We start from the raw sequence: 26278 nt of genomic DNA, 5'->3' as shown, positions 1-26278 counted from the left end.
CTCAAGAGTGAGAATGACCACTTTGTGCAGTTCTGCCTCACTTAAATCCAACTCACAAATTCACATCATTAATCAGGACATCGCCTGTGATGTCACTGATTCTCTTAACAAGTGACAACCTAACCTGTTGGCCTTTATTTCCTAATCTGTAAAATAGAGATTAAGAGCCTGTCATGCAGGGTTGTCATGAATCAAATAAGGCAATTGTAAAGCATGCCAGACAGGCGTCATGTTAGTTATTTTGACTAACTTTACCTTTCCTTTCTTGTGTGATCATTAGTATATCTTTCTAGTTTTTCACTTCCTTCCACTCTATAGTCACCTATGCCATGTAGCATTCTACAACACTGCCACACTGTAATTGTGCTATCAGGAAAAGGCAATCCAAATCCAACAAAATGGCTAATCACTAAATTCTTATGAACTCTATTATTCTGCAGTTGCAGCAGTAGAGGGGAAGCACCAAGAGATCCTCAGAAAAGCTGGTCAACTTGGAATATTTGGCTGGGAATGCTCTGCCTTAGAACTACTCCTATATTTCAGTTTTATACTTAACTGCTTATGAAAGATCTGTGGTCATTTTCACAAGGATTAAATGAAATAACAGAAAAACATTTTGTAAACCACCCCAACTTCTCACAATTAAAGAAGAAAATATAAGTAAGGAAACCAAGGCTCAGTCCAAAGTTCTTTCCACCATGCCACAAAACTTTCTCCAAGGTCAACTAGAAAACAGTATTAAAGACAGACAGATGGTGGCAGTGCATTCTATTCCCTACTACATCAAACATCCCCAGTAAAAATGAAGTTGACTTTATGCTTATGCTTAGCTGAAGGCATGGCCAAGATGTGTCAAGAGTCAGCAGTCATGTCCAAATTGGTGATGTCCTTTGATCATTCATAGTCACCCAGCTAATGTTATTTCAATCCAGGTTTGAGTCAAATCCAGTGTATCTTCTATTATGTCACATTGTCTATGATATAAATTTAATATTACTAATAAAATGCAAAGAGCTCGTTACTTGAAAGTTCTAAGGACTCGTTCTATTTACTTGGCAGGTTTGTTAATAAAAGCTTTATGAATATTTTTGTCCCATAACAAAATGCAATCCCAAATGAGAAAGGAGCTTCATTAATAACACGAATTCTATTAACAGTTCAGAGACTGGAGACGATGGACTCAGAATCAGGACACTTACCAGATGTGTGATAAAATACTAGTCACTTTGCTTCTGGATCCTCAATTTGCTCACTTGTAAAAAAATGGGCAAGGTTGTATTTCCCCACCTCACAAAACTGGGAAGCTCAAATGAGATAACGTATGTAAAACATCTAAAATTTTATTCTTCATCATGACTATCACATTTAGTGAGCAAATTCTTTGTAAAGTTTTTTATTATTGATTGTACTCCAAAAGTTTATTTTTCTTTCCCAATAAACTCGAGTTCATTAAGAGCAAGGAGAGTCCTTTTCACCTCTGTACTCACTGTGCATTGATAATATTAGAGGTACCTAAAATGTTAAGCCCTCTCAAAGCTTTTTAGAAGCACCAACTGGATGTAAGCTTCTTGTTTACTGTCACTAGTCCTAAGGATTCTCTAAGGATTCTCTAAGTATCACTGAGAAAAATAATTTCCTCATTCTAAAAAGAGCTAAGGCCCAGAAAATAGAAATGACTTAGTATACACCTAATTAAAAACTGAAATTTTACTGGAATCCAGAGAATACAACTTCTAGCTCAGTGCCCTTAATAAGTACCATTTTTGTGGCCTAAGATTTAAAAGGCACTTTATTCACAAGCCTGTGAGGCTGGCTAGGTAAGTTAATAGCTACAGTTGAAGAGCCTGAATCTTAGGGATATTTAAAAAAAAACACAAAAACAAAAAATTAAGGCATTAGTAGTAGAGGTCCAATAATTCAAATAAATTGATCAAGATATAGTTCATATTTGGCTTTCTAAAGCAATATAAGTTTTCTCCTTTTTATCTAGCCAGTTTGACAGTGGAAAAGAAAATTAACTGCGTAACAAGTCAACTGGAGGCTAGAGCAGTGCTTTTCAAAGTCATAACTAGTTTATAACTAGAAAACTATTTCAAGGATGAATTAATATTTTACTTATGACAAAGTTCTTCTGTAACAGGAAATGACAGATTAATGTTAAGTGCCACTGGTTGTGAACTAGAATTTAAAGTGACTAGCTCAGTCAGCTATCCAGTTAAGTGTTTTGAAGCTGGATCCGAACTCAGGTCTTCTACAATCAGTGCCAGAGGGTTTTTTGGGGAAGTGGTTTCAAAGAACCAAAAAAATTTAGCTCTGAAAACTAGATATTAGACCTCCCCTCTCCCCATACCCTTACAAAACATTTTGGACTGGAGAAGTGCAAAAAAAAGTATTCTCTAATTGTTTTAGTCATCAAGTAGCTGTAGCTGTGGGAAAGACAAGGAAAAAACTCAAGCATGTAAAGATAAGCCAAGGGCCATCACTGGCACATTTTGAAGTACCATGTTAGCAATAATGAAAAAAAGACATTAGATACAATGAAAGATGGTGAACTATCTAGCAAAAAAGCCTCAAGGGGATATGTATAGAATATGATCAGGAAAAACTGGATAGAAGCCCCTAAAACTTCAAACCTCAAAAATTTAGGTCAGACTGCCCCTTGGGATCCAACTGCATTTGAAAATGTTGTAACACATATCACAAGATCAGCAAAATAGAAATCCCAAACAAATAAAATGTGAAAACATCCTGAAAGGCTTAGAAGAAAACAAACAGAAAGCTAAATAAAACTTGTTAAGAGCACAATTAACTAAACCAGAATATCTAACACTATGGGATAATCCCAAAGAAAAAATAGTACAAATAGACTCAGTCAAGCTATATTACATCAGTGGGGTTTGGTTACAACAAAGTCATGATGGTACTGTACCCATGGATGCATAGGTACATTTGGAATTGTGCTATTTTCTAGTTTTCAGAGCTAAATTTTAGGTAAAAGTTAAACAGGCACATGAAACAAGGATTTTTTTTTTAAAAAAATCAATTTCCTAGAACCAAGAAATTTATCTTTGGTATACTACCATAGTTTGTGGTTAATTCAACTGTTCCTTTACTGGGTACTTTCCCCTGGGATACATCAAAATCACATGCATTTTGCAGATTAAGTGATTCAAATTCTTTGGATATATCCTTGTATTAACCAGGGCAAAAAGAGATTCAGTAATTTGTCCAACAATCTGTCATACAGATTTGTATCTTCTATTAGTGATCAATTAAAAATAAGCCAATAGGCTGCAGAACTATTTTACTAGTCCTGGCAACTACCTTGAAAATGCTTCCATGGTTACAACAGAAACCTATAAAGAAGCTTCAGTAGAGAAACAATCCATGAAGGGAGAAAATACAGGATTTTAGGCTTAAGATGTCTTATCAAATCCAACTCATCATTTTATACAAATGAGGCCTAGAAAGAGAATTGGCCCTGAAATCAAACTGCTACCCAGTAGTAGCAAAGCAGGCATTTTTATTTTATTTCAATCCGTTTCTGCTACATAATACCTGCCTCCATTACTAGAAAAAATTCAAAGGAATATCCTGATAGGAGTAACAAAAACAATAATGGTTACCATTCATATAATACTTATATGTCAGGTTTTGCATCCTTGGGTAATCCTATGAGGTACATATGCTGCTATTATTCCCTTACAGAAAAGGAAACTGAGGTCACCAGGCATTAAGTGATTTGCCTAGGTGTGCAAAGTTATAAATTGGATATCTGAGATCAAATTTTATTTTGTCTTCCTGACTCCAGGCCTGATGCTTGCTCTATCCACAAGCCACCTGGCTCCCCAAATTGTCAAGTGGGCAGTTTTATTACTTTAGACCAAAATTTTATTGCCCCCCTCAATTTCCCAAAGCTGCAAAATCAGCAAAATGCTACTCTTGTCGAAAATTTAGCAAAAATTATTAGACTGAAATGGTTAAGTTTTGGGAGAAACGGCTATTTTGCCATTTCCCTTAGTAACTTCACTTTCAAGACAAAGAAACGGAGCACCAAGGTATGCTGCTGCTACAGGGGCAACAAATATAAATTGGAAAAGCCTGAAGAATTTTTCAAAAGCAAATGAACACTCCATGTTACATTTATTTGGCTAGTCTCAATCCGCATTATACCCAGACTATGCAGTCAACAAAAAGCTTCTGTAACCGTTCACTATGTTTTTGCACCAAAAACCAAGACCATCCCCCCTCCCACAAAGGTTAATTGGATCCAATGTCAGTTCGGTCCCTAATCCTCATCTTCATAAGTTAAGGTAAAAAAACAAAGCAAAAAAAAATATCAGTTCTGCATTTATTTAAATCAAAACCATGGAGACTCCTTCAGAAGGAATGTTTTGACATTTTAACTAGGTGGGATTTCTATTGTGCGGATTTTGTTTTTTAGGCATCATCTAAAAACCTGTTCGTTTGTCAGGCGGGGTCTGGCCTAAGTGCCGGGGCTGCCAGTCCGTGGTGAGCAGGAGAACTTAGTTACAAACCACGGAAGAAAAAGCCTGTCCAATTATCTGCGGCGGGGGCTCCGCGGCGGGGCAGGCAGCTGCTCGGGGCCCTTCCGGGGGCTCCCCCCGAAGCGCGAGCCGGGACGCATGCAGGGGGCAGGGTGGGGGCAGCGCCGGCTCCTTCTCACCTGTTGATGAAACCATAGCCGTTTCTTACATTGAACCATTTTACTGTTCCCAAAACCTTCGTTGCTGGCAGGAAAAAAAAAAAAAGGATCCAAGGTTACAACAACGGTCTTCCGCCCGGCGGCCGGGGGGCGGGAGCGGGGGGCCCGGGCCCGGCGGCCATCGCGGCGCTCCCAGGCCGGGAGCACGTGAGGGGAGGCGCGCGGCGGCCCCCGCCCGGCCTGCGGAGGCTGGCGGCGGGAGGGGCGGGCACCGCGCCCTCGGGCTCCACGCGGAAGGGAGGGCGTGCGTGCAGGAAGGGGAGGGGACCCGCTCGCCCGCTCGCCCGTGGGGCGCGTGGCCGCTCGGCGGGGCCCGAGGCCGGGGAACCGTTACACACGCGGCGGGCAGCGCGCGCGGGCAGCGGCGGGTGGGCGCGCGGCGGCGGCGGCGGCGGCGCGCGGGGGGTCCATAGGGGGCGCGGGAGGCGGCGCGCGGGCCCGCCGCCCTGGGCACGAGGACACTCGGCCGGCGCGCGCAGGGGGAGGAGGAGGAGGAGGAGGAGGAGGAGGGCGGCGGCAGCGCGCGGAGCCCATGCCGCGCGCCGCACCCCCTCGGCTAACGGTCCCCCCGCCGCCCCCCGCCGCCCGGCCCGGCCCCTCACCGATGACCTTCTTGTCCCCGCCGGCGGGCGCCGCCGATGTGAGGCCGCCGGGGCCGCCGCTCCCTCCGCCGCTGCCGGTGATGCCGGGCTTGGTCTCGGCGGTGCTGAGGGCGGGGGCGGCGGGGGGGGCGGCGGGCGGCTGCTGGGTCTCGGCCTCGCTGCTCATGGTTGCGGTGATGGTGACTGGGGCCTGCTGCGGCAGCGGCGGCTCCTCCCGGGGTGTGATGGTGACTAGGCCGGCGGCGGCGGTGGGGCTGCTCTCAGGGCTCTCTGGGGTCCGCTCTCCGCTCCCGCTACCGATCGAACTAGCGAGAATGGCGGGACGGGCGGGATAAGCCCTCCGAGCGACCCGCCTTAGGCCGCTCTCATTGGCTCAGAATGCCATCCATCCGCCGCCTGACCAGGAGCGCCGGCTCTCATTGGCCGGGGGCGCATCGCTCCCTGGTTCTCATTGGCCCTTAGGAGAGTAATTTGCCCGACCTACTAGCAGTTCCAGCCTCCGCCGCCGCCACCGAGACCGGAACTAGAACTAGAGCGAAGCCGCGGCTCGACCATAGAGTGCCCTAGAGGGCGGCCGGAGACGACGTGACCCGGGGCCGGCCGTGGCGCCGCTCCGGCCCGGGTCCCGCGCGCGCGGATCCGCCCGCCGCGGGGCAGGGGGCGGCCGGGCCCGGGAGGGCGCCCCCGAGATCGCGGAGGGCGGAGAGGGCCGCCCCGGGGTCACGCCCCACCCTCCCCGGAAGTGGGTGTGCACGGGGGGGCCGGCCCCGCCCCCGGCCCACATGGCCCCGCACCGGCCGCGGCGGCCGGGCCTCTTTCTCTAAGTCCGGCGAGCCGGGCCGGGCGGCGGCCGGGGAAGCCCGGGGGCAGCGACCGGCCGGCGAGGCCCCAGGGGCGGGCGTCCCGCCGACGGGGCCGCGGCAGCAGGGCCCCCGCCCGGGCCCGCAGCTCGTGGGCAGAATGGCGGGCGCCCCCCGCGGGCCCGATTGTCTGCGCGGCCGGGCTGCGGGAGGGGGCGTGGCGGGGCCCCGGCCCGTGCGGGCCTCCCCGGCTCTGCCCTCGCCCCTCCGAGAGGCCAGCTTGGAATCCGCCACCTCCGGCCTCCCCCGGGGTCCTGCCCGCCCCTCTTGGAGCCTCCATCATTCCCCAAAGATGAAATAGGGCAAAAGCAATAGGAAGGGAAGCGGCCAGGGGGCGACCAGTCACCCCGCAGGCCCGAGGGAAGAAACTGAGGCTCCCGTCAGATACGGTGAAAAAAGAAGGCAACCAAACACAAGCTTTATTTACAGTTAAATTCAAAAATAAAAGGTCCAGTCTGGGGATCACAATGGCGGGCGGGAACCGGGGGTGCAGGGTGGGCGCATCCATCTGAACGGGGCAAAAGGAGGCCTACAACAGGAGAAACGCGGCCTGCGTGGGGGCCCGGGCCGCTCGGGGCATTGTGCCGAGGGGCCCCGGGGCCAGGCCTGACCCTGGCCCGGTCTCACTTTCCTAGGCTGAGTGGCGCGGGGTGGTGGTCGGTCCGCGGGGCCACGCAGGGGCCACGCCTCCCCTCGGACACCTGAAATCAATAAGGGAGAGTTAAGTATTCCTGCCGGAGGGGGGGAGGCCCAGGACTGGGTCAGAGTTAGATCCTGTGGGAGGAGCAGGAAAAGGAAAAGCAACTGCCCTCCCCGCCCCACCCTCCGCAACCCCGGGTGGCCGGGCACCCAGCAAGGGCTCCATCGAGGTAAATGGCCTGAAATGGTTCCATCTCACCACGCAACCGGCAGCTTAGGAATTACCTTGGAGGTTCAGGTTTGCATTCTGCGCCCCCGCAAGTGGCCCATGAAGTGGCCCTTTAGTCCTTTCACTGCAGAACAAACCTCTGCCCACTGTCAGGGCCACTATTTACACGGCAGGCGGGCTCTTGGGGTGGGGCTCGCTGGATCTGGGGCAGGGGCTGGGCCTGACTATCCTGACCTTGGAAACATTTGACTTTGAACTGGATAATGCCCAAAAGTGAGGTTGGACTAAAACTAAGCCCTCCTGGATCCTATCCCATCCAGCAGGCCTGGTCTGAACTCAAAATAAGTTCTGGGAGGAGACCCTTGACTCAGGGTCTTGAATAAACCAAGGCTTGCTATGGTAGCAGTAGAATTTAGTGCTTTAAGAGGTGGGAGATCAGAGTTCAAATCTTATCTCTTCTCCCCCTACCTCTCCACCTCCAGCAGCTAAGGTCTTAGAAAAGTCATTGCCTATTTCTGGACAAGTTTACCCATTTATATAACAAAGGGTGGGATTAAATGACCTTTCTTCCTGTTCTTATATTCTAGAATTCTCTATGGGCAAACTAGTATTTGTTGAGCAAATGCCCAACCTTCAAATGTGCCACTGCCCAATCTCTTCACATGAAATGTCCACCATCCCAGCCCCTATGTTCACATTCACAGTCTTCCCAAGAAGTAGGAGGCATGTGCAGAAAGGTAAATGGAAGAAGAATCTGCCCAGACCAGCAGCATAAGGAAACATTGCTACCATCATCCCAGAAGCTGCTTGTTTTCCTTGTTCTTCCAAGTCCCTCAAAAAAAGGTACTTTGGACATCAGTTCTGGTCTCATAGCAACTCAGAATGCCAACTGAGAACAGCCAGAACCTCTATGCCTACAGTAAGTTTTTTCATTCTTGGAGAAATAAGGGATTCTGTCCTCAGTTAGCTGCTCTGTGGCCCAAGAGCTTAGATGGATTGTCCTGAAGGAGTGGCCTTTATAAGTATAAAGGGGCAGAGAAAGGAAATGAGCCTTTAAGTTGAAGAATAGTCAAATGTCCAGGTGGAGAGAAATTATGCTATCATAGGCTCCTAGGATCTTGAGAAAAAGTGTATCAGAGATCATCTATTCTTTTTTTCTAGTCTTTTTTTTTTTAATTTTCTAAGGCAATGGGATTAAGTAGCTTGCCCAAGGCCACTCATCTATTCTTACACCTGCTTTTGACAGGAAGGTGTTGAGTCTTAAGTTATGGAATTCTTTACCAAGTGAAAACGGCAGAGGATTGGGTTCAAATCTAGTTTAACACAATAGTTCTGTGATCATGGGTCAGTCATTTAACCTCATTCAGAACTTTAGTGTCTTTATCTGTAAAAGGGGACTAATACTTGCAAAATTTATTAGGGCTCTTATGACAGTCAAATATGATGTACATAAAGTGCACATTATCATTATACTCTCCAAGGTCTCCCTGGTCCCTTCAAGGTCCAAATAAAGTCAATTAATAGCATTTATTTAAAGTCTGTGCTGATTAAGCACTAGGGAAACAAAAAAAGGCAAAAGAGAGTGACCTGCCCTCAAAGACGTCATAAAATCTGATGTGAGACGCAAGCAGCAAACATTCTATATAAACAAACTAAGTACAAAAATAAATAGGAAATAAATGAGAAGATAGCAAAAATAAGGGGGATTCAGAAAAGCTTCCTGTAGAAGTTGGGATTTTAGTTGAAGCTTACAAGAAGCCAGGGAAGGCATTAAGTAGACATGAAGAAGGCAAACATCCAGTAATGGAGAAGAGTCAGAGAAAATGCCTAGAGCTAAGAGATGGAAGAAGAGTCAGGAGGTTACTGTCCCTGAGTCTGAAGAGTACAGGCTGGGAGGTAGAAGGTGTAAGAAGCCTGGAAAGGTAGAGGAGGACTTGGAAGACCAGAGGGTTTTATATTGAACCTGGAGATGATATGAAGCCACTGGAGTTTACTGGGTATGAGGGTGACATCAGACCTGAGCTTTAGGAAAATCACATTAGTGGCTGAATGGAGGATGAACTGGTGTGGGGAGGAGAGACTTGAGGCAAGCAAAGTCCAGGTGAGTTGATGAGGGTCTGCACCAGAGGGGGTAGCAGTGTCAGGAGAGAAGGGGGTGTTTTCAAAGAGATTGCAAAAGTGAAATCCAAAAGCCTTGAAAACAACTTGGATATATGGTAGGGGAGAAGGATTGGGAAACCTGTGAGAGGGAGAATGGTGATGTCCCAAAGTTAGTTTGGAAGGAGGATTTAGGGGGAAAGATAATGAATTCTGCCTTGGACATAATGAGTGTAAGACGCCTACTGGACATACAATTCAAAGTTGTCTGAAGAGTAGTTGAAGATACAAATTAAGAGGGCAGCAGGGAGGTCAAGGAAGGAACAGAGCATAGGCAGGTTTGAGCATCCTGAGTTGATGAAAGGTACAGGTTCCCCTATGGAGATTTGCCTGAGATCCCCCCAATGCTCACACACTTGAACACAGAGATGCTCCTCCCTTCTCCCAGTGTTCCCACTGTCCTTTCATTCCCCTTTGTGCCATCACTGTTTACTTGTCTTTCTACCCCTGACCTGTCTCCAGCCCCCAGCACAAGTGGCCCCTGTAGAGTTCAGCTAGTCAATCAGCTGGCCTTTATTAAGCTCCTATTAGGGGCCAAGTACAATGCTTAGAGTCGGAATGCAAAGAGAGGCCCAAGACAACTGTCCTCAGGTAAGTCACAGTGTACAAGAAGCTTTGTACAGAGGGACCAAGGGAAGGTCAACAGAGGAGGGTCAAGAAAGTCTTCCTGTTGGGGTGGCTAGGTGGCACAGTGGATAGAGCACCGGCCCTGGAGTCAGGAGTACCTGGGTTCAAATCCGGTCTCAGACACTTAATAATTACCTAGCTGTGTGGCCTTGGGCAAGCCACTTAACCCCATTTGCCTTGCCAAAAAAAAAAAAATCTTCCTGTGGAAGGCAGAATCTTAGCTGAGCTTCAAAGGAAGCCTGGAGGTAGAGGGGAGGAAGGGGTTGGGGAGTCCAGGCATGGAAACAGAGAGGTAGTGTCACTGGATTCGAGATTCCATTGGGGGGGGAAGGAGGTGTAAGAAGAGTGGAAGGGTGGAGGACCAGAGTTTTAAAAAGCACACAGAGGATCATCTTTATGATCCAGAGGCCACAGGGAGCAAGAGAAGTTTTAGTAAGCTCAAGTAGTCACCTGAGTAGTATGGAATGGACTTGGGAGACTAGAGGAAGGGAGGTCCACCAGCACCTAATGTGGGGTGATAGGGCATGCCCCGGGGGTGACTGTGTCAGAAGAGAGAAGGGGATTTATATCAAAGACATTAGAAAGGTGTACAACAGAACTTAACACTCACTGTGCATAGGGGAGGAGGGGGCTGAAAGGAACTAAGAATCAAAGATGACACTTGCCAGAATAACTGGGAGGATATTAGAAGTTAAGGGGGAGTGGGAAAGTTTGGGCCAGAAATTCAACAAGGTCAGTTTGGACATGTTGAGTTTATAGGAGGTCTAAAGAACATCCTGTTTGAGACACAGAAAAGGCAGCTGAAGATGTGGGACTGGAGGATGCAGAGAAATTGGAGAGGGATAACCTGAGAAAAATCAGCAGTGAGATGACAATTAAATCCTTGGGAGCTGCTGAGATCAAAAAGTGGAATAACACAAAGAGAAGATGGTCCAGGGAGTGATCTGGATGAAGAGCCAGCAAAGACACAGAAGGAGCAGTCAGGTAGGAGGAGAAACCAGGAAAGAGCCATGTCATAAACCTAAAGAAAAGGTAGTATCCAGGAGAAGAGGGGGATGGACAGCCTTTGATGCTGTCTAGGATAAAGACTGAGAACTAGAGCAGCTGCTCCCAGGGAGGGCCCTCTCCAAGACCCCTGGGGTAGAAAGGCAAGACAGAGGACCCAGCTGGGGGGGGGGGGGGGGGGCGCGCAATATGGGGCTGGCTGAGAATCCACCCAGTCGGCTGCTTCCAGCACCCTTGTGACATGCTGGTCCACCTGCCAGAAATGCCATTCCCTTTGGATGTGAATCTAGCCAAACCTTTCCACCCCTTCACAACATACCTCAACCCCACCCCCCCATTCCCATGAAGCATTCATGCCCTCTGGCCCTAGCTTAGTCATCCTCCCCCTTCTTTGAACTCTCCTAATCCATGTTTCTGCCAACCCTTGTCACTGGGCATTATTGATAATTAAGGTACCAGGAGTTAGGACAGAGTTATGGGGGGCTGGGGGGGAGGTGGTGCTAGGGGTAAGGGAGCACCAGGACCTTTGATTGTATCAGTGTTGGAGAAATGCTCTGAGAGGGCCCATGGATCTGGTCAGAATGTGAATGCAAGGCTTGTCCATTTTCTCTCCCCTACATTATGTATCTTTTTACTTCAATTACTAGGGGAACTTCTCGAGGACCATGCTTTGACCTCACACGTGCTTGACTAGGTCAAGCGGAACCCCAAGTAGCTGGCAGGCAATCAATATGAACTCTGGATTAGAATAGTTGAACAAAACCCTAAGAAATGGGAAAAAACATGGACTCAGTAAACATGAAGTGCCTATTTTGAGCCAGCCACTGTACTAGACTCTGCGGAATATAATGTCAAACATAAACAGTCCCTGCCCTTGGGCTTACACTCTTTCAAAGGAGACATGTCCTAAGCAAATTCCAACCTAGTGATAGCTGGAGGTGAAACCCTCCTCCTTATATTCTCTATTTGGGGTTAGAACAATATAATAAAAACATCACTAAGTGGAAAATTAGCTTATAGATTTTCTGCGAACCCAGTCAAAATCACACAGGCTGCCACATAAATTAGACAAAGCATAACAAAATTCATATGGAAAAACAGACGGGCAGAACTAGGTAGAGAAAACACAACTACCTACCAACTTTCAGTATGTATTATAAAACTAAAACTGGACACAAAGGTGTACCAAATGAATAGACAAAAGAACCGTGACACATGGCTGAAGGTAAGACAAACCTCAATGACTATACTTATGAAGGAAGGATAAAGAAATCAGTGGCAAAAACCATAGAAAAATAATAATCATCTAATGAATTATGTTGGAAAACTTCATGCAGGATGAAAAAGGAGCTAAGAGTCCTACCTGAAACCATGCAGTACAATAAACTAGGAAGAAGTCAGTCAATAAGCATCTATTGAATGCTATGTATGCCAGGCACTGGGTTACATCCTGGGGATTCAAAGAGGCAAAATCATGGTACCTGCTCCTGAAGTCATATTCCTACCACACACACATATACAAGGACGGACACCCATGAGATGTACAATGTAAATGGGAGCTTGAAGGGGGGGAACTGGAGAGTGTACAGACAGGGGATGGAGCCCCAGCCTAATGGGGAGAGGCAGGGGAGGCTGCAGGGTATCTGAGTCTATTGGACAGCCAACAGAAAGCAGGGGCTCAGGAGGTGGAGCATCTCATTCAAGTTACAGCAAGAAGGTCGGTGGTGCTGGATGCCAGAGTAGACCAAGATGAATAAAGTGTAAAAAGACCAGGAAGGCAGAAGGGACTAGGTTTGGAAGGTCTTTAAAAACCAAAAAAGAGGATGTTATATTTGTTCCTAGCACTAACATGGTCAGACCAGCACCTTAGACAGATCATTTGTGCAATCCATTGCCATATGAAAAATTGCTCTAAATTATTAATTAGAGAAATGCAAATTAAAGCTTCTCTGAGGTACCACCTCACACCTTTCAGACTGGCCAATATGACCAGAAAGGATAATGATCATTGTTGGAAGGGTTGTGGGAAATCTGGGACACTATTACACTGTTGGTGGAGCTGTGAACTCATCCAACCTTTCTGGAAAGAAATTTGGAACTATGCCCAAAGGGCAACAAAAATGTGTATACCCTTTGACCTAGCAATACCACTACTGGGTCTATACCCTGAAGAGATGATGAAAAAGAGTAAAAACATCACTTGTACAAAAATATTTATAGCAGCCCTGTTTATGGTGGCAAAGAATTGTGGGGAATGGTTTAGCAAACTGTGGTATATGTATGTCATGGAACACTAATGTTCTATTAGAAACCAGGAAGGATGGGAATTCTGGGAAGCCTGGAGGGATTTGCATGAACTGATGCTGAGTGAGATGAGCAGAACCAGAAAAACACTGTACACCCTAACAGCAACATGGGGGCGATGATCAACCTTGATGGACTCGCTCATTCCAACAGTGCAACAATCAGGGACAATTTGGGGCTGTCTGCGATGGTGAATACCATCTGTATCCAGAGAAAGAGCCATGGAGTTTGAACAAAGTCCAAGGACTATTCCCTTTAATTTAGAAAAAAAAAAAACAGGTATCTTATTGTCTGACCTTTTTAATCTCTTAGACTTTTTGTTTCTTCCTTAAAGATATGATTTCTCGCTCATCAGACTCAATTTGGATCAATGTACAACATGGAAACAAAGTAAAGACTGACAGATTGCTTTCCGTGGGGGGGGATGGGGAGGGAAGTAAGATGGGGGGAAATTGTAAAACTCAAAATCTTTAATTAAAATAAAAAGATCATTTGTGAAAGATGGATTGCAGGGGATGTCAAGCACAGGACAAGACGGCAGAGTCCAAATGTGAGGCAAAGACTGCCTGTGCAGGATTGTTGGCTGTGAGTAGGCAGAAGCAGACAAAAGGAAAATGTTTCAAAGGTAGAAACAGTAAGTCCTGGTAACAGATTCAATAAGCTGATTAAGTGCAAATGACGGTCAAGCATGATGCTGAGATTGTAAGTGTGAGTAACTAGGAGAATCAGCAAACAATGGCCCAAGGGTCAAATCTGGTCGAGTTGGTCTAGAAAGTAATGAGGTGAGGGTGGGCTCGAGAGAATGCTTTGTTCTGGACATTCTGATTACGAAATGTTTCCAGGTGAAGACAGAGAGAGATCCAACAAGCAGCTAGTCATAGGAAACTGGATATTAGGAAAGGTCAGGGACAGACCAAAGTTCTGAGAATCATGTGCATAGAAATGATATCTGAATCCAAAGAAGCTAATATTATCAACAAGATATTTTAGAGGAAGAAGAGAAGAGAACCTAGTTCAGATCCTTAAGGAATACCAATGGTTACTAGATATGACCTGCATGAAGAATGCACCAAGGCGTCTGTGGAATGTAGGAGAATAACCAGGAGGGCACTGTGAGAAAACTTAAAAAAGAAGAGATTTTCAAGAAGGTGGTAGTGTGAAAGGCATCAGAGGAATAAAAAAAGGATAGATATTAAAAAAGAGGCCATTAGACAGTTTTGATAGAACAATAAGGTTTTAGAAGCCAGCCTGCAGGAGAGTGAGAAGAAAAAAAGTGGAAAGGCCAATTGTAGTTAACCTTTTCAAGGACTTTAGTCATCAAAAGGAGAAGAAATATAGGATATAACTTCTGTGAGAATGGAAGGCTGGGAAATGTTAAGGTTGAAACATTGGTATGTTTGCAAACAACAGACAAGATGAGTGAAAGGCTGAGGGAAGGCAAGAGAGAACTATTAGAACATAGAATATAGAATTAAATAAGGGGTATATGTAGAGAGGTTTTCCTTGTAAGAAGGGACTCTTTATGTGCAAATGTGAAAGAGGAAAGGGGGGAGAAGTATCTGAATAATATAAGTTGAGTTGCAAAGGAGAAGAAAGGATTCTTGGTGAATGGCTTCAAATTGTGTGAATTATGATGCAAGGTTCTCAGCTAAAATAAAAAACTGGGAAAGGCAGATACCATGGATACCTTAAGAAGAGACAAAAAGGTCTGGAATTGGAGAGATAAAAGAAGACTGCCTTGCTGCAGTAAGGGTCCAATTGAAATAAAGTAACAAAGTCAGTGGACTTGGCTCAATTTCATGATTTTCTCCAGTTCTACCCAGTGGTATATGCATAGGAAGAGAGACAAAGGAGTAATCCTAGGGCCCAGGAAGGCACAGCTGGTGATAAGGGACAAGGACCTTGAGTAGAAGAGACTGGGTGATGCAAAGATGATGATGGCCTGGGAGAGAAAAGAAGGCTGGGGCCTAGAGGTCAGGTAAGAATGCAGAGTAAGTTTAAGGGATGCCAGGAAGAGGGGAAGAAGGAACAAAAAAGGATCAGATAAAAGAATTCTAGAGTCTGTAAGATAGACAAAATTAGGAGTAACCTCCAGTGACTAAGGAATGACTATATTAAACCATGATCTATTCACTTATTAGATTATGATTAAAGCATTAAAAATAGGAAGAACAATGAAGAGTTAAGAAAATAAGGAAATAGATGAAATAATGTAAGAGAAAACCAGTGGAATAAAAATAGCACATATATCTTTTGTTGCTGGTTTTCTATATTTTAGCCAAAGAGAAAGAATAAAGCCAAAGGTGCATGTGCCCAGGGTGAAAACCAAGTCAGATGCTGACGATGGCTTACCCATGATTCCAGCTTTTTCAATGGACTGATTGGTTGCTGATTTTTTTATTGACTGGATCTTTTCTTTTTTGAATTTAAAGAAATACTGGTTGTTATATGGATAGCTCTCTCAGAGGGGAAAGGGCAGTAGGGGCAACTATGATTTTTAAAAAAAAGCAGAACCGGAAACAGGAAAACCTGGATTGGCAACTTTCTTCTGACACTAAACTGTGTGAACCTCTGCAAGGTAACCACTTGGTCCCAAATGCCTCACCTGGGAAGTTGGGGCTCCATGGATAAAGTACTGGCCTGGAGGCAGGAAAACCTAAGTTCAAATGCTGCCTCACTTACTAGCTGTGATCCCCTGGCTGCTTGTGAGGACCAAATGTAATATCTGTGAAGCTTTGCACCTGGCCAACAAAACACTAAATAAATGTTAACTTATTATTATTATTATTATTATTATTATTATTATTATTATTTGTAAAGCACCAGTTATCTTCCAGATGAGGATCATTCCCTGTAGCCTCTCAGATTCGTTCTAAGATCCAGATAAATTATGTATGTGGATCTAAAGTGTGTTTTCTATCTGAAATCATATAAAGGTCAGCTACTGTTACCCTTACAAAGACCAAGGGCAAGGAAGAGTCTCATCAACCCCTGGCTTCCCTCTCCTAAAGAGACAACAGCATTAAAAGCAAAATTGCTGTTTTCTCTCCATGCCTCTCAGTGATCTCCTTCACTCTCATATTTAAGGATTCTTACACTAAAATCCTGGGGGTTCTGAGATCCATGGGGGGGAGGGAAAAGGTTTAATCTTCTTGGTTTGGCCCATCCAAGGTGAAAGGAAAAAGGAGCTCTTTACCTGATTCAGCAACTGATCTCCATTACATCTCCCCACACTGGGAGATGACCACAGGAAGCTTGGGCTTGTTGTTGGGTCCAGTGGGAACATTCTAGGGAAAGGAAACATAATCCAAGTAAGCCAGTGCACTGTGGTTCTGGTACTAAGGACACTATGAACTCTAATGAATAGAGTCTAGTCTACCCTCAAGTTCACTGAGGGTGTTTCAAAGGGAAATAGAGGAATTAAGTTAATGTAAGTTGGAGACCTCGACTAGGAAGATGAAAACTTCCCTTTTTACAGATGAGGAAACTGAGGCACACTGGTGGGATCAGCTTTAAAACAATGATGGGACCCTCAAGGCCAAAAGCCAAAATACACTCACCTCAATCTTTCTCATCACTAGAAGTCCATCAATTATTTTTCCTGTGGAAAGAATCAGAGCTAAATGATATTGATTCTTGCACGCTCTCTCCGCGTCTCTCCCCCCATTCTGCAGCTGGCTCCGAAGAAGCCCAGTGGCTCCACAGCAGAGGGGCCCATATCCAGAACTGAGCAAATTCTGCCTTTCAGGCCCCTTCAGGACCTGGAGGTGAAGACAGGCCATCAATAGAGCAGGTGGTAAGAAAAGCTCCAGGATCAGCCCCTTCCCTGAGAACCCAAGCCAGCAGACACTTGGGAACAGAACTCACCAAACACCACGTGCTTCCCATCCAGCCAGTCACATTTGGAGCAGGTGATGAAGAACTGGCAGCCATTGGTACTGGGGCCACTGTTTGCCTGATGGAAGTTAAGTTACAAAGAGAAGAAAAAGGAGCACATGGCTGCACATCCTGAAATAAGGGCCCTAGGCCAGAGGAAGCTGTCTGCCATGGAGCTACTGAGGCCCTGAGGTCCTAACTGCTCTGCAAGCTCAGAAGGCAGAGACCACCCACTCTGCTCTGCTTCTGATGCATGGCTGCCATACTGAGGCCACGTCTCCACATGCTTGCTCGCAACCCTTCTCCACTCCTCAGAACATCACGGCCTCATCACACTCATCATTCTTGTCCCGCTCATGACACCTTGTCTGGGTTCTCATCTCCATCAGGAACTTTCTGCAGCAATCCTTCCTTCTTCAACGATTGCTTCCCATCAACTTGTTAACACTGAAACACCACCTGGAGACCTTTGGATCTTGAGCTACTAACTGCTCCAACTCCTCCCTCTTTCCCACAAAACTTCTTGATAAAGCTGCTTATATTAAGATACTTCACTTCCTCCCCACTATCCTTAAGCCCTCGATACTAGCCTCCTTTGTCACAGATCTATTGACATTCTAAAGGTCACCAGGAATGCCTTCTTCTTGGTTCTAGTTTTGCACTTCTAACAATTCCTCTGATTTTTGGGCTCATTTCCCTCTTCCTGGCACCTCCAGTAAATACTGACATTCTTAATTTCTCTCTCCACAACTTTTAAATGTGTCCCCTTCTCTCCACTCAACAACCTGCACCGGAGTTCAGGGCCCCCAGCCCCCAGGTATCTATCTCATGACTTGACTACTAGTGTGGGTTGGTCTCCCTGCATTATGTCTCTTTCTACTTTAGTTCGTTCTTTACTCAGCTGCCAAGGCAATATTCTAAAGTTCAAGTCTTATCAGATCATCCACCTATTTAGTTAAACCTCAATGGCATCTTCGAGGAACAACTATCAACTTCTGTTGGGTCTTACGACCTTCACATCCTGGCCTCTTCCCTTCTTTGCAGCCTTTGTACGCATCCCCCATTTCCCTCACCCAACACATTTCAGGGTTCAGCTATGCTTGCCTCCTAGTTATTCCTCCCACAATATTCTTTCACATCTGTGTCTTCACACTGGCTGCCCAAGTACACAGAATGCTCCCTCTCTTAACATCCAAACCCCTGATTTTCTTCAAAGTGCATCCAAGAGCAAACTTCTACAGGTAGCTTTTTCCAGTCTCTCCTATGCCACCCACCCTACTCCACACTGTTAATATCTTCCCCTCTAAGATCACCTTCTGTCCATTAGAACATAAGCACTTTGTTTATTCTCTATAACCACTACCAAGCAGTCCTTGGTCCACTGGAAGCAGTTAATAAATGGGGGTTTTTTTGCCTTTTTTTGGTAAGGCAATGAGGTTAAGTGACTTACCCAAGGTCACACAGCTAGGTAATTATTAAGTGTCTGAGGCCTCCTTTGAACTCAGGTCCTCCTGACTCCACGGCCAGTGCTCTATCCACTGTGCCACCTAGCTGCCCCAATAAATGGTTTTTGATTGCAGCCTCAGCCCTCTTTCCACTTTCCATCTCTTTCTACATTCTCTCCCTTGACAAATCTCATTTGGACTTCAGTAGATGACTGTCAACCTAGATTGTCAGCCCAGACTCTCTCCTGAATTCCAGATGTTTCTAAAGGGATGTTCCAGATTAGCACTTCAACCACATGTCCAAAATGGTGTTTGTCATGTTTCCTTCTAAAACCTGCTTATCCTTAAGATTTTACTATTTCTATTTGTACCACTAACACTTGGTTTTGTTTGTCTTCAACTCCAAGATTATCCTTAATCCTTTCCGATTTTTCACTCCACAGTTAATCAATAACCCAATCCTATTCAGTCTATTTCCCCATTCTTTTCTCTTCTCTGCCCCTCTGTTCTATTTCCACTAGCACTAGCCTCATACAGACCTTCACTACTATCTTTCCTATAATTGCTTCCCAATGGGATTCTGTCCATGACTCCAGTCCATCCTTTATTCTGCCTTCAGATTTATGACACCTATTTTTTTGGTCACTTCATATCTCCACCCAAAACCACACACTAGTTCCTCGGGATTCCTGGCTTTAATGCCACTAACCATAACATACCCCCTTCCCATACTCTACTCTACAATCCATCGGGACCACTCACTGATACTCTATTTTCCGACATTTTCCATTACTCTAAATTTCTGGTCTAAAATGTCCTTTGCCCCTCTCTAGTGATTAGGTTCCCCTTTCATCTTTTAAGTCCTGGTCAAATGCTAACTCTTCTAAGCTGCCTTCTCTGATTCCCACCCCTTTCACTGGAGGACTGGATGTGGCAAGAAGACCTAAAATCAAATACTGAGACAGACTGTTACTATTAAATGACTGGGAAAGTCATTTAATCTGCTGGATTGAAGGATGACTCTGCATAGCTCTGAGTCCAGGGCTGAACAAATTATGGTGCTTGCTGGATAGCCACCATCTAGCTGATACTCAATGACAGGTCTAGAGCCATCTCTGAACTGTTGCTATTGCTGCCTACTGGCAATACTAGCATCTGACCTCTGGACAACCTTTATCCTAAACACAAAGGGAAGGCTAACAGGCTTTGCTGGGCTATTAATGGAGCTCTTATAAATGTTACTCTGGGGAAAGTGTGAGCAGGGGTGGGTCTGAGGACACTCTTTCCCAAAGGGAGACTCCAAGGGAGAGAACCAACGATATGTTCTAACTCAAAAGATAATACATGGGAGAGCAAAGGAGAAAACTCAGCTTGGCCACAATTTTTTTCAAGGCCACTTTACTCAGAAGAGTTCAGATCCAAACAACACAGAACTGCCTGTGGGAGCTAGCTTGTCCCCAAGGACAAGAGACATCTGAATGGCATAGGGGGTTGAGAGATGGGCCCAGAGTCAGACAGACTCAGCTTACTACTATTTAACAAACCCCCAACCCCTCTACTGGACTCTACATACCATGGAAAGCAGACCTGGAGCCGAATGCCTCAATTTAAAATTTTCGTCTGCAAATGGTCCCCGGTAAATGCTTGCAACTCCAGTACCATCTCCCTAAACAGAAAGAGAGAGAAGAAAGAATAAACCTCAAGGGGCAGACATCAAATTTCACCTAAAGAGAAGCATTTTTTTTAGGTTTTTTTTTGCAAGGCAAATGGGGTTAAGTGGCTTGCCCAAGGCCACACAGCTATTATAAGTGTCTGAGACTGGATTTGAACCCAGGTACTCCTGACTCTAGGGCCAGTGATTTATCCACTTCGACACCTAGCTGCCCCTAAAGAGAAGCATTTTTAAAAAAATCATTTCCAAAGTTACTCTCTGCCCTCAGGAAAGAAGTGGGGGACTACAGATAGGAAATGCTATACACACAGTCAAGCAGTGACTTTTAACTGTATTACCAAACTAAGGCTCAATGTGGGTGGAGAATGATAAAAACCAAAGGCACCAATAAGAATTTTAAAAGTTGGCTGTTTGATTTCACCTAAGAAGTTCATCCTAGTGCAAGTCAACTGCTAGGTCACCAACCACATAGGATCAGAGATAAAAAGTATGTGTGTCACAGTCAGGCTTCTAATCTAATGGACCCAAAGGTGCGTGAAGCAAGGAAGACAAAGAGTTTGTTAGGAACTTGGGTCCTAAAAGCAGTGAGGACTGCAGGAATGAAAGGCTCCATTAGGGATATAGACAGAACAGGCCTCCCAAATACCACAGAGACATATACGTTAAAAAGGGTCACCACAGAGCTCAGGCCAGAATGAAGTGTGTCCCTTTGATGAAAACAAGAATTACTCATCTTTTCTAGCATCTGGTGTGCCAAGCTTCTAGGGCATGTCAGGTCATCCACCACTAGACTATGAGTTTTATCAGGATAGTGAACGTGTCTTATCTTAGCTTGTCACACAATTTTGTTGAATGAATGAACAAATGAATGAAGGAATACAAGAGTATCTGGATTAAAGCCAGAGCAGTCTGAGAGCTTTCCGAGCTTAAAACTACATGAGCATTTAGTTAAAACCCACCCAATAAAACTATCTTCAATTTCAATCTTTAACTTCTCTCCCCTCACATCTGCTCACATTTGGGATAAGGAGGAAAGAAAAATCAGCTTATCACCATTACTTCCTATGTAGTTTCCATACCTTTCCATCCCCATAATCTGTTTCTCTCCTGAAGTGAGAGCTGAGAAGGCAACCAAGCAAACCTTTCTCATCCCAGACTTCAGAAACTGTCTGCTCAACCTTGCCTCCTTTCTAGTCTGCTTCCCCTCTCTTAGTCTGCTCTACAGCAGGGCTGAGGGTTAAGGAATGGGGACTGTCTGCCTGGGGGCAATGAAGAGCCAAGCATTTGGGTTGATGATATAGGGTCCGTGATTACAGTAGAGAAAAGAAAATGTCTGAAAGTACTACCATGCACTGAAACACTGAACAAATGGATTTGTGACCAAAGTGAATTAAGAGAAATAGATTCAGGATGTCCTCAGAGATTGCTAACTCACTTGATAAGGAAGCAAGAGCAGCACAGAAAGTGCCCTCCTTACCACCCCTCCCCAATCACTCTTTCACAACTGCCTTTCTGGTAAATCACAGAGAGGGCAAAGCAGAACTGTGGCAGATCTGGAAGAAGGCAAACTTACTCAGTACCTACATTTACAAAGTCGCCTCCTTGGATCATGAAATCTTTTATAACCCTGAAAACAGGACAAACAAAAGATCAGAAAGGAGAAAGTGACTTGGCCCCTGCTGTACCCAAGGAGGGTGGGACTGATAGCTCCAAACCTTACCTGTGAAAAGTGCTGCCCTTGTATCCAATGGGGACTCCATCTTTCCTACAACCAAGGAGAAAGATGAGAACTGGAGTGGCTCCAGGCAATCTTAGGCCCTATCTCAAAACTACTCCCCAAACTGCCTCTGAGGAAGTAAGAAGATAGAGTGATTGACTTAAAGGGAAGAGTGACGGACAGAGTCTGCATCCCTGCTCCAGAAGCTACCTGAGTTCTGGATGGCAGCTTCCTAAGGGACTGACTCCAGTTTGGGGCAGGAGGCTCCCACCTGAGTCATGCCTGAAGGAAATAAGCATTTTGCAAACCAACCTGAATTCTCCTGTGCAGAATTGCCTGAAAGAAAAAAGAAAAAATTATTTGCAGAACCTACAGGAAAAAAGAAACCTTGTTCTGGGAATAAGGGTAAGAGGATATACCAGCTTACATGGATATGTAAGCAACAGAGGGTCTTGTGTGTGTGTGTGTGTTTGTGAACACACAACCAGATACTGTTTACAGGTTGACATGTCTACAGAAAATAACTAAAACAAAACGATCACATGCATTAGAGATGGAACCCAACATAGGGACTCTGTTCTTCCTGTCTCTGCCCTCAGATGCTGGGAACAGAAAACTGATCAGACAAGCAGACAGATGGTCTCCCCGCTTCAAGAACAAAACAAAATAAACACTACCTTGGAGGAAAATGGAAAGAAGTAATAATGAAGGGTGTTTGGTATAATTAGATCTCAGCAAAACTATGTGGGGCTAGAAAATATTAAAAAGTAAAATACTGAAAAAGCTTAACTAAGCAAAACTTAGGATCAGATCAGTACAGCACCAAATGTTTGACAAACAGAAGGACACAGATTAGTGAACTCTTTAACTGATAGGAAGCACTGAGAAAACAGGACAGCAATCTGGTAGGAAAAATCACTGGTTCTCTAGTCAGACAACCTTCCTTTGCTACTTACTACCTGAGATACAAAATGTCCCTGCAGATAAGGTTCCTCATACCCCAAATGAGGGGTTTGGGACACAATGTCCCTGAAGTTCCTTTCAAATCTAAAACCTGATCCTAAAAAAATAATCTAAATATAAAATGTTGTGCAAAAAAGTAATTAGAAGGGTATGGAAGGTTATCTTTCACAAATGTGGATTAAAGAATCAATTTGTAACCAGTTGTAATATATGCAGAGATTAAACAAAAAAAGACAGTTTCAATTATAAAATTAACAAAGATTTACAAAAGCAAAAATCATAAAACTAGAAAAAAACTGAATGGGGAAAATATTTTCACTAAACCTACCTCAAAAGAATCTAACTAACAAAATCTAGAGAGAATTACAGCTAACCTCTAATGTTAAGAGTCATCAAGGTTAGAAAACTATTGTTCTATTAAAATCCAGGAAGGATGGGAATTCAGGGAAGCCTGAAGGGATTTGCATGAACCTATGGTGAGATGAGCAGAACCAGAACATTGTACACCTTAACAGCAACATGAGGGTGATGGTCAACCTTGATGGACTTGCTCATTCCATCAGTGCAACAATCAGGGAGAATTTTAGGACGGAGAATGCCATCTTGTATCCAGAGAAAGAATTGTGGAATTTGAACAAAGACCAAGGACTATTACCTTTAACTTAAAAAAAAGTTATTATGTAATTTTGCTATTCTCTTATACTTTATTTTTCTTCCTTAAGGATATGATTTCTCTCTCATCACATTCAATTTGGATCAGTGTATACCATGGAAACAACATTAAAGACTAGCAAACTGCCTTCTGTGGGGGGGGGGAAGTGAGACTGGGAGAAAAATTGTAAAATTCAAAATAAATAAAATCTTCCTTTAAAAAAAGTCATCAAGGTTATGGAGTCATAATCTTAAGAGAAATCCTAAGATTATAGTGTCATGGAGCCTCCAACAGATGGGTGGTCACGAGAGAAAAGGCAGCCTTTATTGTTTACTATATGCCAATTTTGGAAGATACGCCAGCCATCAACAAGTCATCTGAAAAGCTGCCCCAGATGCCTGAGGATCCAAAGAATGCGGATGAAGACAAAGAATAAATTGCAAATATGGGAAAAACGCAAGGATGCCCAGGAAGAGGGGACCCTAATGGGAGTAAAATCGTGAGTCTGAGTCGGTCCAAATTATTTGGAGTTATGCAAAAAAAGCTGTGGAACTAAGGACACCTTTGATCCTGAAACCCAGAACCTGGGTTTATCTTCCTTTTTTCTTTAAGGTTTTTACAAGGCCACGGGGTTAAGTGGCTTGCCCGAGGCCACGCGGCTAGGCATTCATAAAGTGTCTGAGGTAGGATTTGAACGCGGGTCCTCCTGACTCCAGGGCCGGTGGTCCATCCACTGCACCACCCGGCCGCCCCTGGGTTTAACTTCTAAAGCTGGGTTCGGGCAAAAAAGCGAGACCTTAGGGGGGGAGAGGCCGGGCCCTGCGCACGGGCACTGGCCCGGCCCGGGCGGCGCGGCCAAGGCCAAGGGCGCCCCTCCCCCACGCCCTCCCAGCCGGGGCGGGGGTTCCGGACCTGAAGTTCTCGGCGGTCTTGGGCACGATGTCCGCGAAGAGCTCGATCTTCATTCGGCCAACCTCCTGGGGGCGGAGCAAAGCCAGGCGTGTCAGTGACGTCACCGCCCCGCCCCGGCTGCCTCGGCCGCTTCACTCGGCCCGGACACGGGGCCCGAGGTCACGTCGCTGACTTCCTCGCTCCTCATCCCGCCCGCCCCCCCCGTCTTCCGAGCGCTTGGTCCCGCCCGCTCCCCCCGTCCTCAAGCCTCTTGGTCCCGCCCGCTCCCCCCCCCACATCCTCAAGCCTCTTGGTCCCGCCCGTTCCCCGCCCTCTCCCCCCTCTCTTCCGGACGCGTGGGCCCCGCCCCTTCCTCAGGCTTCCCCCGGACCTTTCCCCACGCGGCTTCCTCAAAGAACCACGCGCTCCCCCCGCGCCTCCGGAGCGGCGGGCAGCAATGCCCTTCGGCCCTTTGCCCGGTCACCCCGGACTGCCCGCACACACCCCCATCCCACCTGGCCGCCGATGCTAACATCAAAAAAGACGATAGGGTTGACGGGGCTGGAATTAGCCACGGCCATAATCTCAAAGCGGAAGCGGAAGCGGGCGCGAGCGGGGCCGCGGCGGAGCGCGCCGGAGGCCGCGCAGGCGCGCTGGCTGCCGGGCCCGGCTCCGCCTCCTAGGCCTCGGGCGGGCGGGGGAAGAGGCGGAGCTACGGGGGCCCGGAGGCGCCACGGTCCTGGACACCCAGGGCTCCGGGAAGGCCGACCCTGGACACGTGTCTCGCATTTCTTTTGTGTCCGTCCGATCCGCCGCTGCCATCTTGTTTTCCCCGCCCCACCCCCACTCATTTGTTTTCCCAAACCTTAAAACATCCTCGTAAAACACGTATTACCACCCAGTGTGCGCGAAGCACGCGACAGACCCCTCAAATGGAGCTCCTGGCGACCCCGGCGGGGGGGGGCGGGCTTCCCGGAGCAGAGGCAGGACCCCGGGTGTGCTTGTGCTTGCAAGGCACGGTGCCTTAGAGCCCCCGTGTTGCACTTCCTCCTCATTTCACATCATCCAGTTACCTCCACGCAGGTCAAACACAGGTCTACACTGCAGACAGGTAACCGCGTGTCTCAAGAGAGATCACTTAGACTGACTCAAAGTAGATCACTTCTATTGACTCAAGAGAGATCACTTCCATTGCCATGGGAGGGGAGTCCTGGATAGCTCTGGAATCTTATCTATGCCTCTGCAAGCACACCTGGTAATCCCTCCTAGCCTAGAACACAGAAGGGGCCAGACTGCTTGACTGCATTGTTCTCTTCTGAGACAAAAGCATTTCATAAATGCCCTTTGACTAACTGAGGGATCCGAACTAGAATTATCTCTATACTTATTTTAGGTTCAAAAGAGCCAATTTTTTTTAAGGCTCAAAAACTGCTAGCTTTTTTGGTCATTCTCCCTGAAAAGAGAGGAGGTATCCCAGGTTCAAACCCACTGACTTCTTTCCCACCGAAAGCTACTAACATGAGAGACTATCACAAAGAGAAATTTGTGAGTAAACCCACTGATCTAAGCAATTAAGAAATGGAAATTGCACAAGTTACACAGATTAGAATATTCCAGGGGTGGCTAGGTGGTGCAGTGGATAAAGCACCAACCATGGAGTAAGGAGTACCTGAGTTCAAATTTGACCTCAGATAATTACCTAGCTGTGTGGCCTTGGGCAAGCCATTTATCCCCATTGCCTTGCAAAAAACTAAAAAACAACAACAAAAAAAGAATATTCCAGAAAATGCACAAGAGGGAATGAGTATTTTAGGGAAATGAAGATCTCATTTAGTGAGACCGATTTCTATCAAGGAGGAATGCCCGAAGTCTCTAGGGAGAAAATCTGGAAATCAGGGACATGTTGAAAAATC

At 46.0% G+C, this 26278-nt stretch overlaps 2 protein-coding genes across 16 annotated transcripts in view; both read right to left on the bottom strand.

Moving 5' to 3' along the window:
* YBX1 (Y-box binding protein 1) overlaps positions 1 to 5722 on the bottom strand; it is a 28173-nt gene extending 22451 nt beyond the window's left edge. For 2 of the 3 annotated variants that reach the window (XM_074217812.1, XM_074217813.1), the window contains exons 1-2: positions 5329 to 5722; positions 4688 to 4751 (exon numbers count right to left, since the gene is read on the bottom strand). In XM_074217812.1, the coding sequence (XP_074073913.1) occupies positions 4688 to 4751; positions 5329 to 5494 (230 nt within the window). In that variant the 5' untranslated portion in view covers positions 5495 to 5722. The remainder of the gene's footprint in view (positions 1 to 4687; positions 4752 to 5328) is intronic. The other variant, XM_074217811.1, reaches the window with a different exon arrangement.
* Positions 5723 to 6573: 851 nt separating this feature from the next.
* Positions 6574 to 26278, bottom strand: part of LOC141508835 (peptidyl-prolyl cis-trans isomerase H) — a 215584-nt gene continuing 195879 nt past the window's right edge. For 10 of the 13 annotated variants that reach the window (XM_074217810.1, XM_074217798.1, XM_074217795.1 and 7 more), the window contains 8 exons: positions 22172 to 22195; positions 21863 to 21907; positions 21727 to 21769; positions 20044 to 20136; positions 17017 to 17104; positions 16710 to 16750; positions 16346 to 16436; positions 6574 to 6889 (listed from right to left, as the gene is read on the bottom strand). In XM_074217810.1, coding sequence (XP_074073911.1) covers positions 16368 to 16436; positions 16710 to 16750; positions 17017 to 17104; positions 20044 to 20136; positions 21727 to 21769; positions 21863 to 21907; positions 22172 to 22195 — 403 coding nt within the window. In that variant the 3' untranslated portion in view covers positions 6574 to 6889; positions 16346 to 16367. Of the gene's footprint in view, positions 6890 to 16345; positions 16437 to 16709; positions 16911 to 17016; positions 17105 to 20043; positions 20137 to 21726; positions 21770 to 21862; positions 21908 to 22171; positions 22196 to 24386; positions 24452 to 24880; positions 25015 to 26278 lie in introns of those variants that run through there. The other 3 variants (XM_074217807.1, XM_074217806.1, XR_012474522.1) reach the window with 3 other exon arrangements.

This window comes from Macrotis lagotis, chromosome 1, assembly GCF_037893015.1.
Source record: "Macrotis lagotis isolate mMagLag1 chromosome 1, bilby.v1.9.chrom.fasta, whole genome shotgun sequence".
NCBI lineage: Eukaryota > Metazoa > Chordata > Mammalia > Peramelemorphia > Peramelidae > Macrotis > Macrotis lagotis.
The sequence above is the reverse complement of the archived record's forward strand: the minus strand, read 5'-3'. Positions and strand labels throughout refer to the sequence as shown.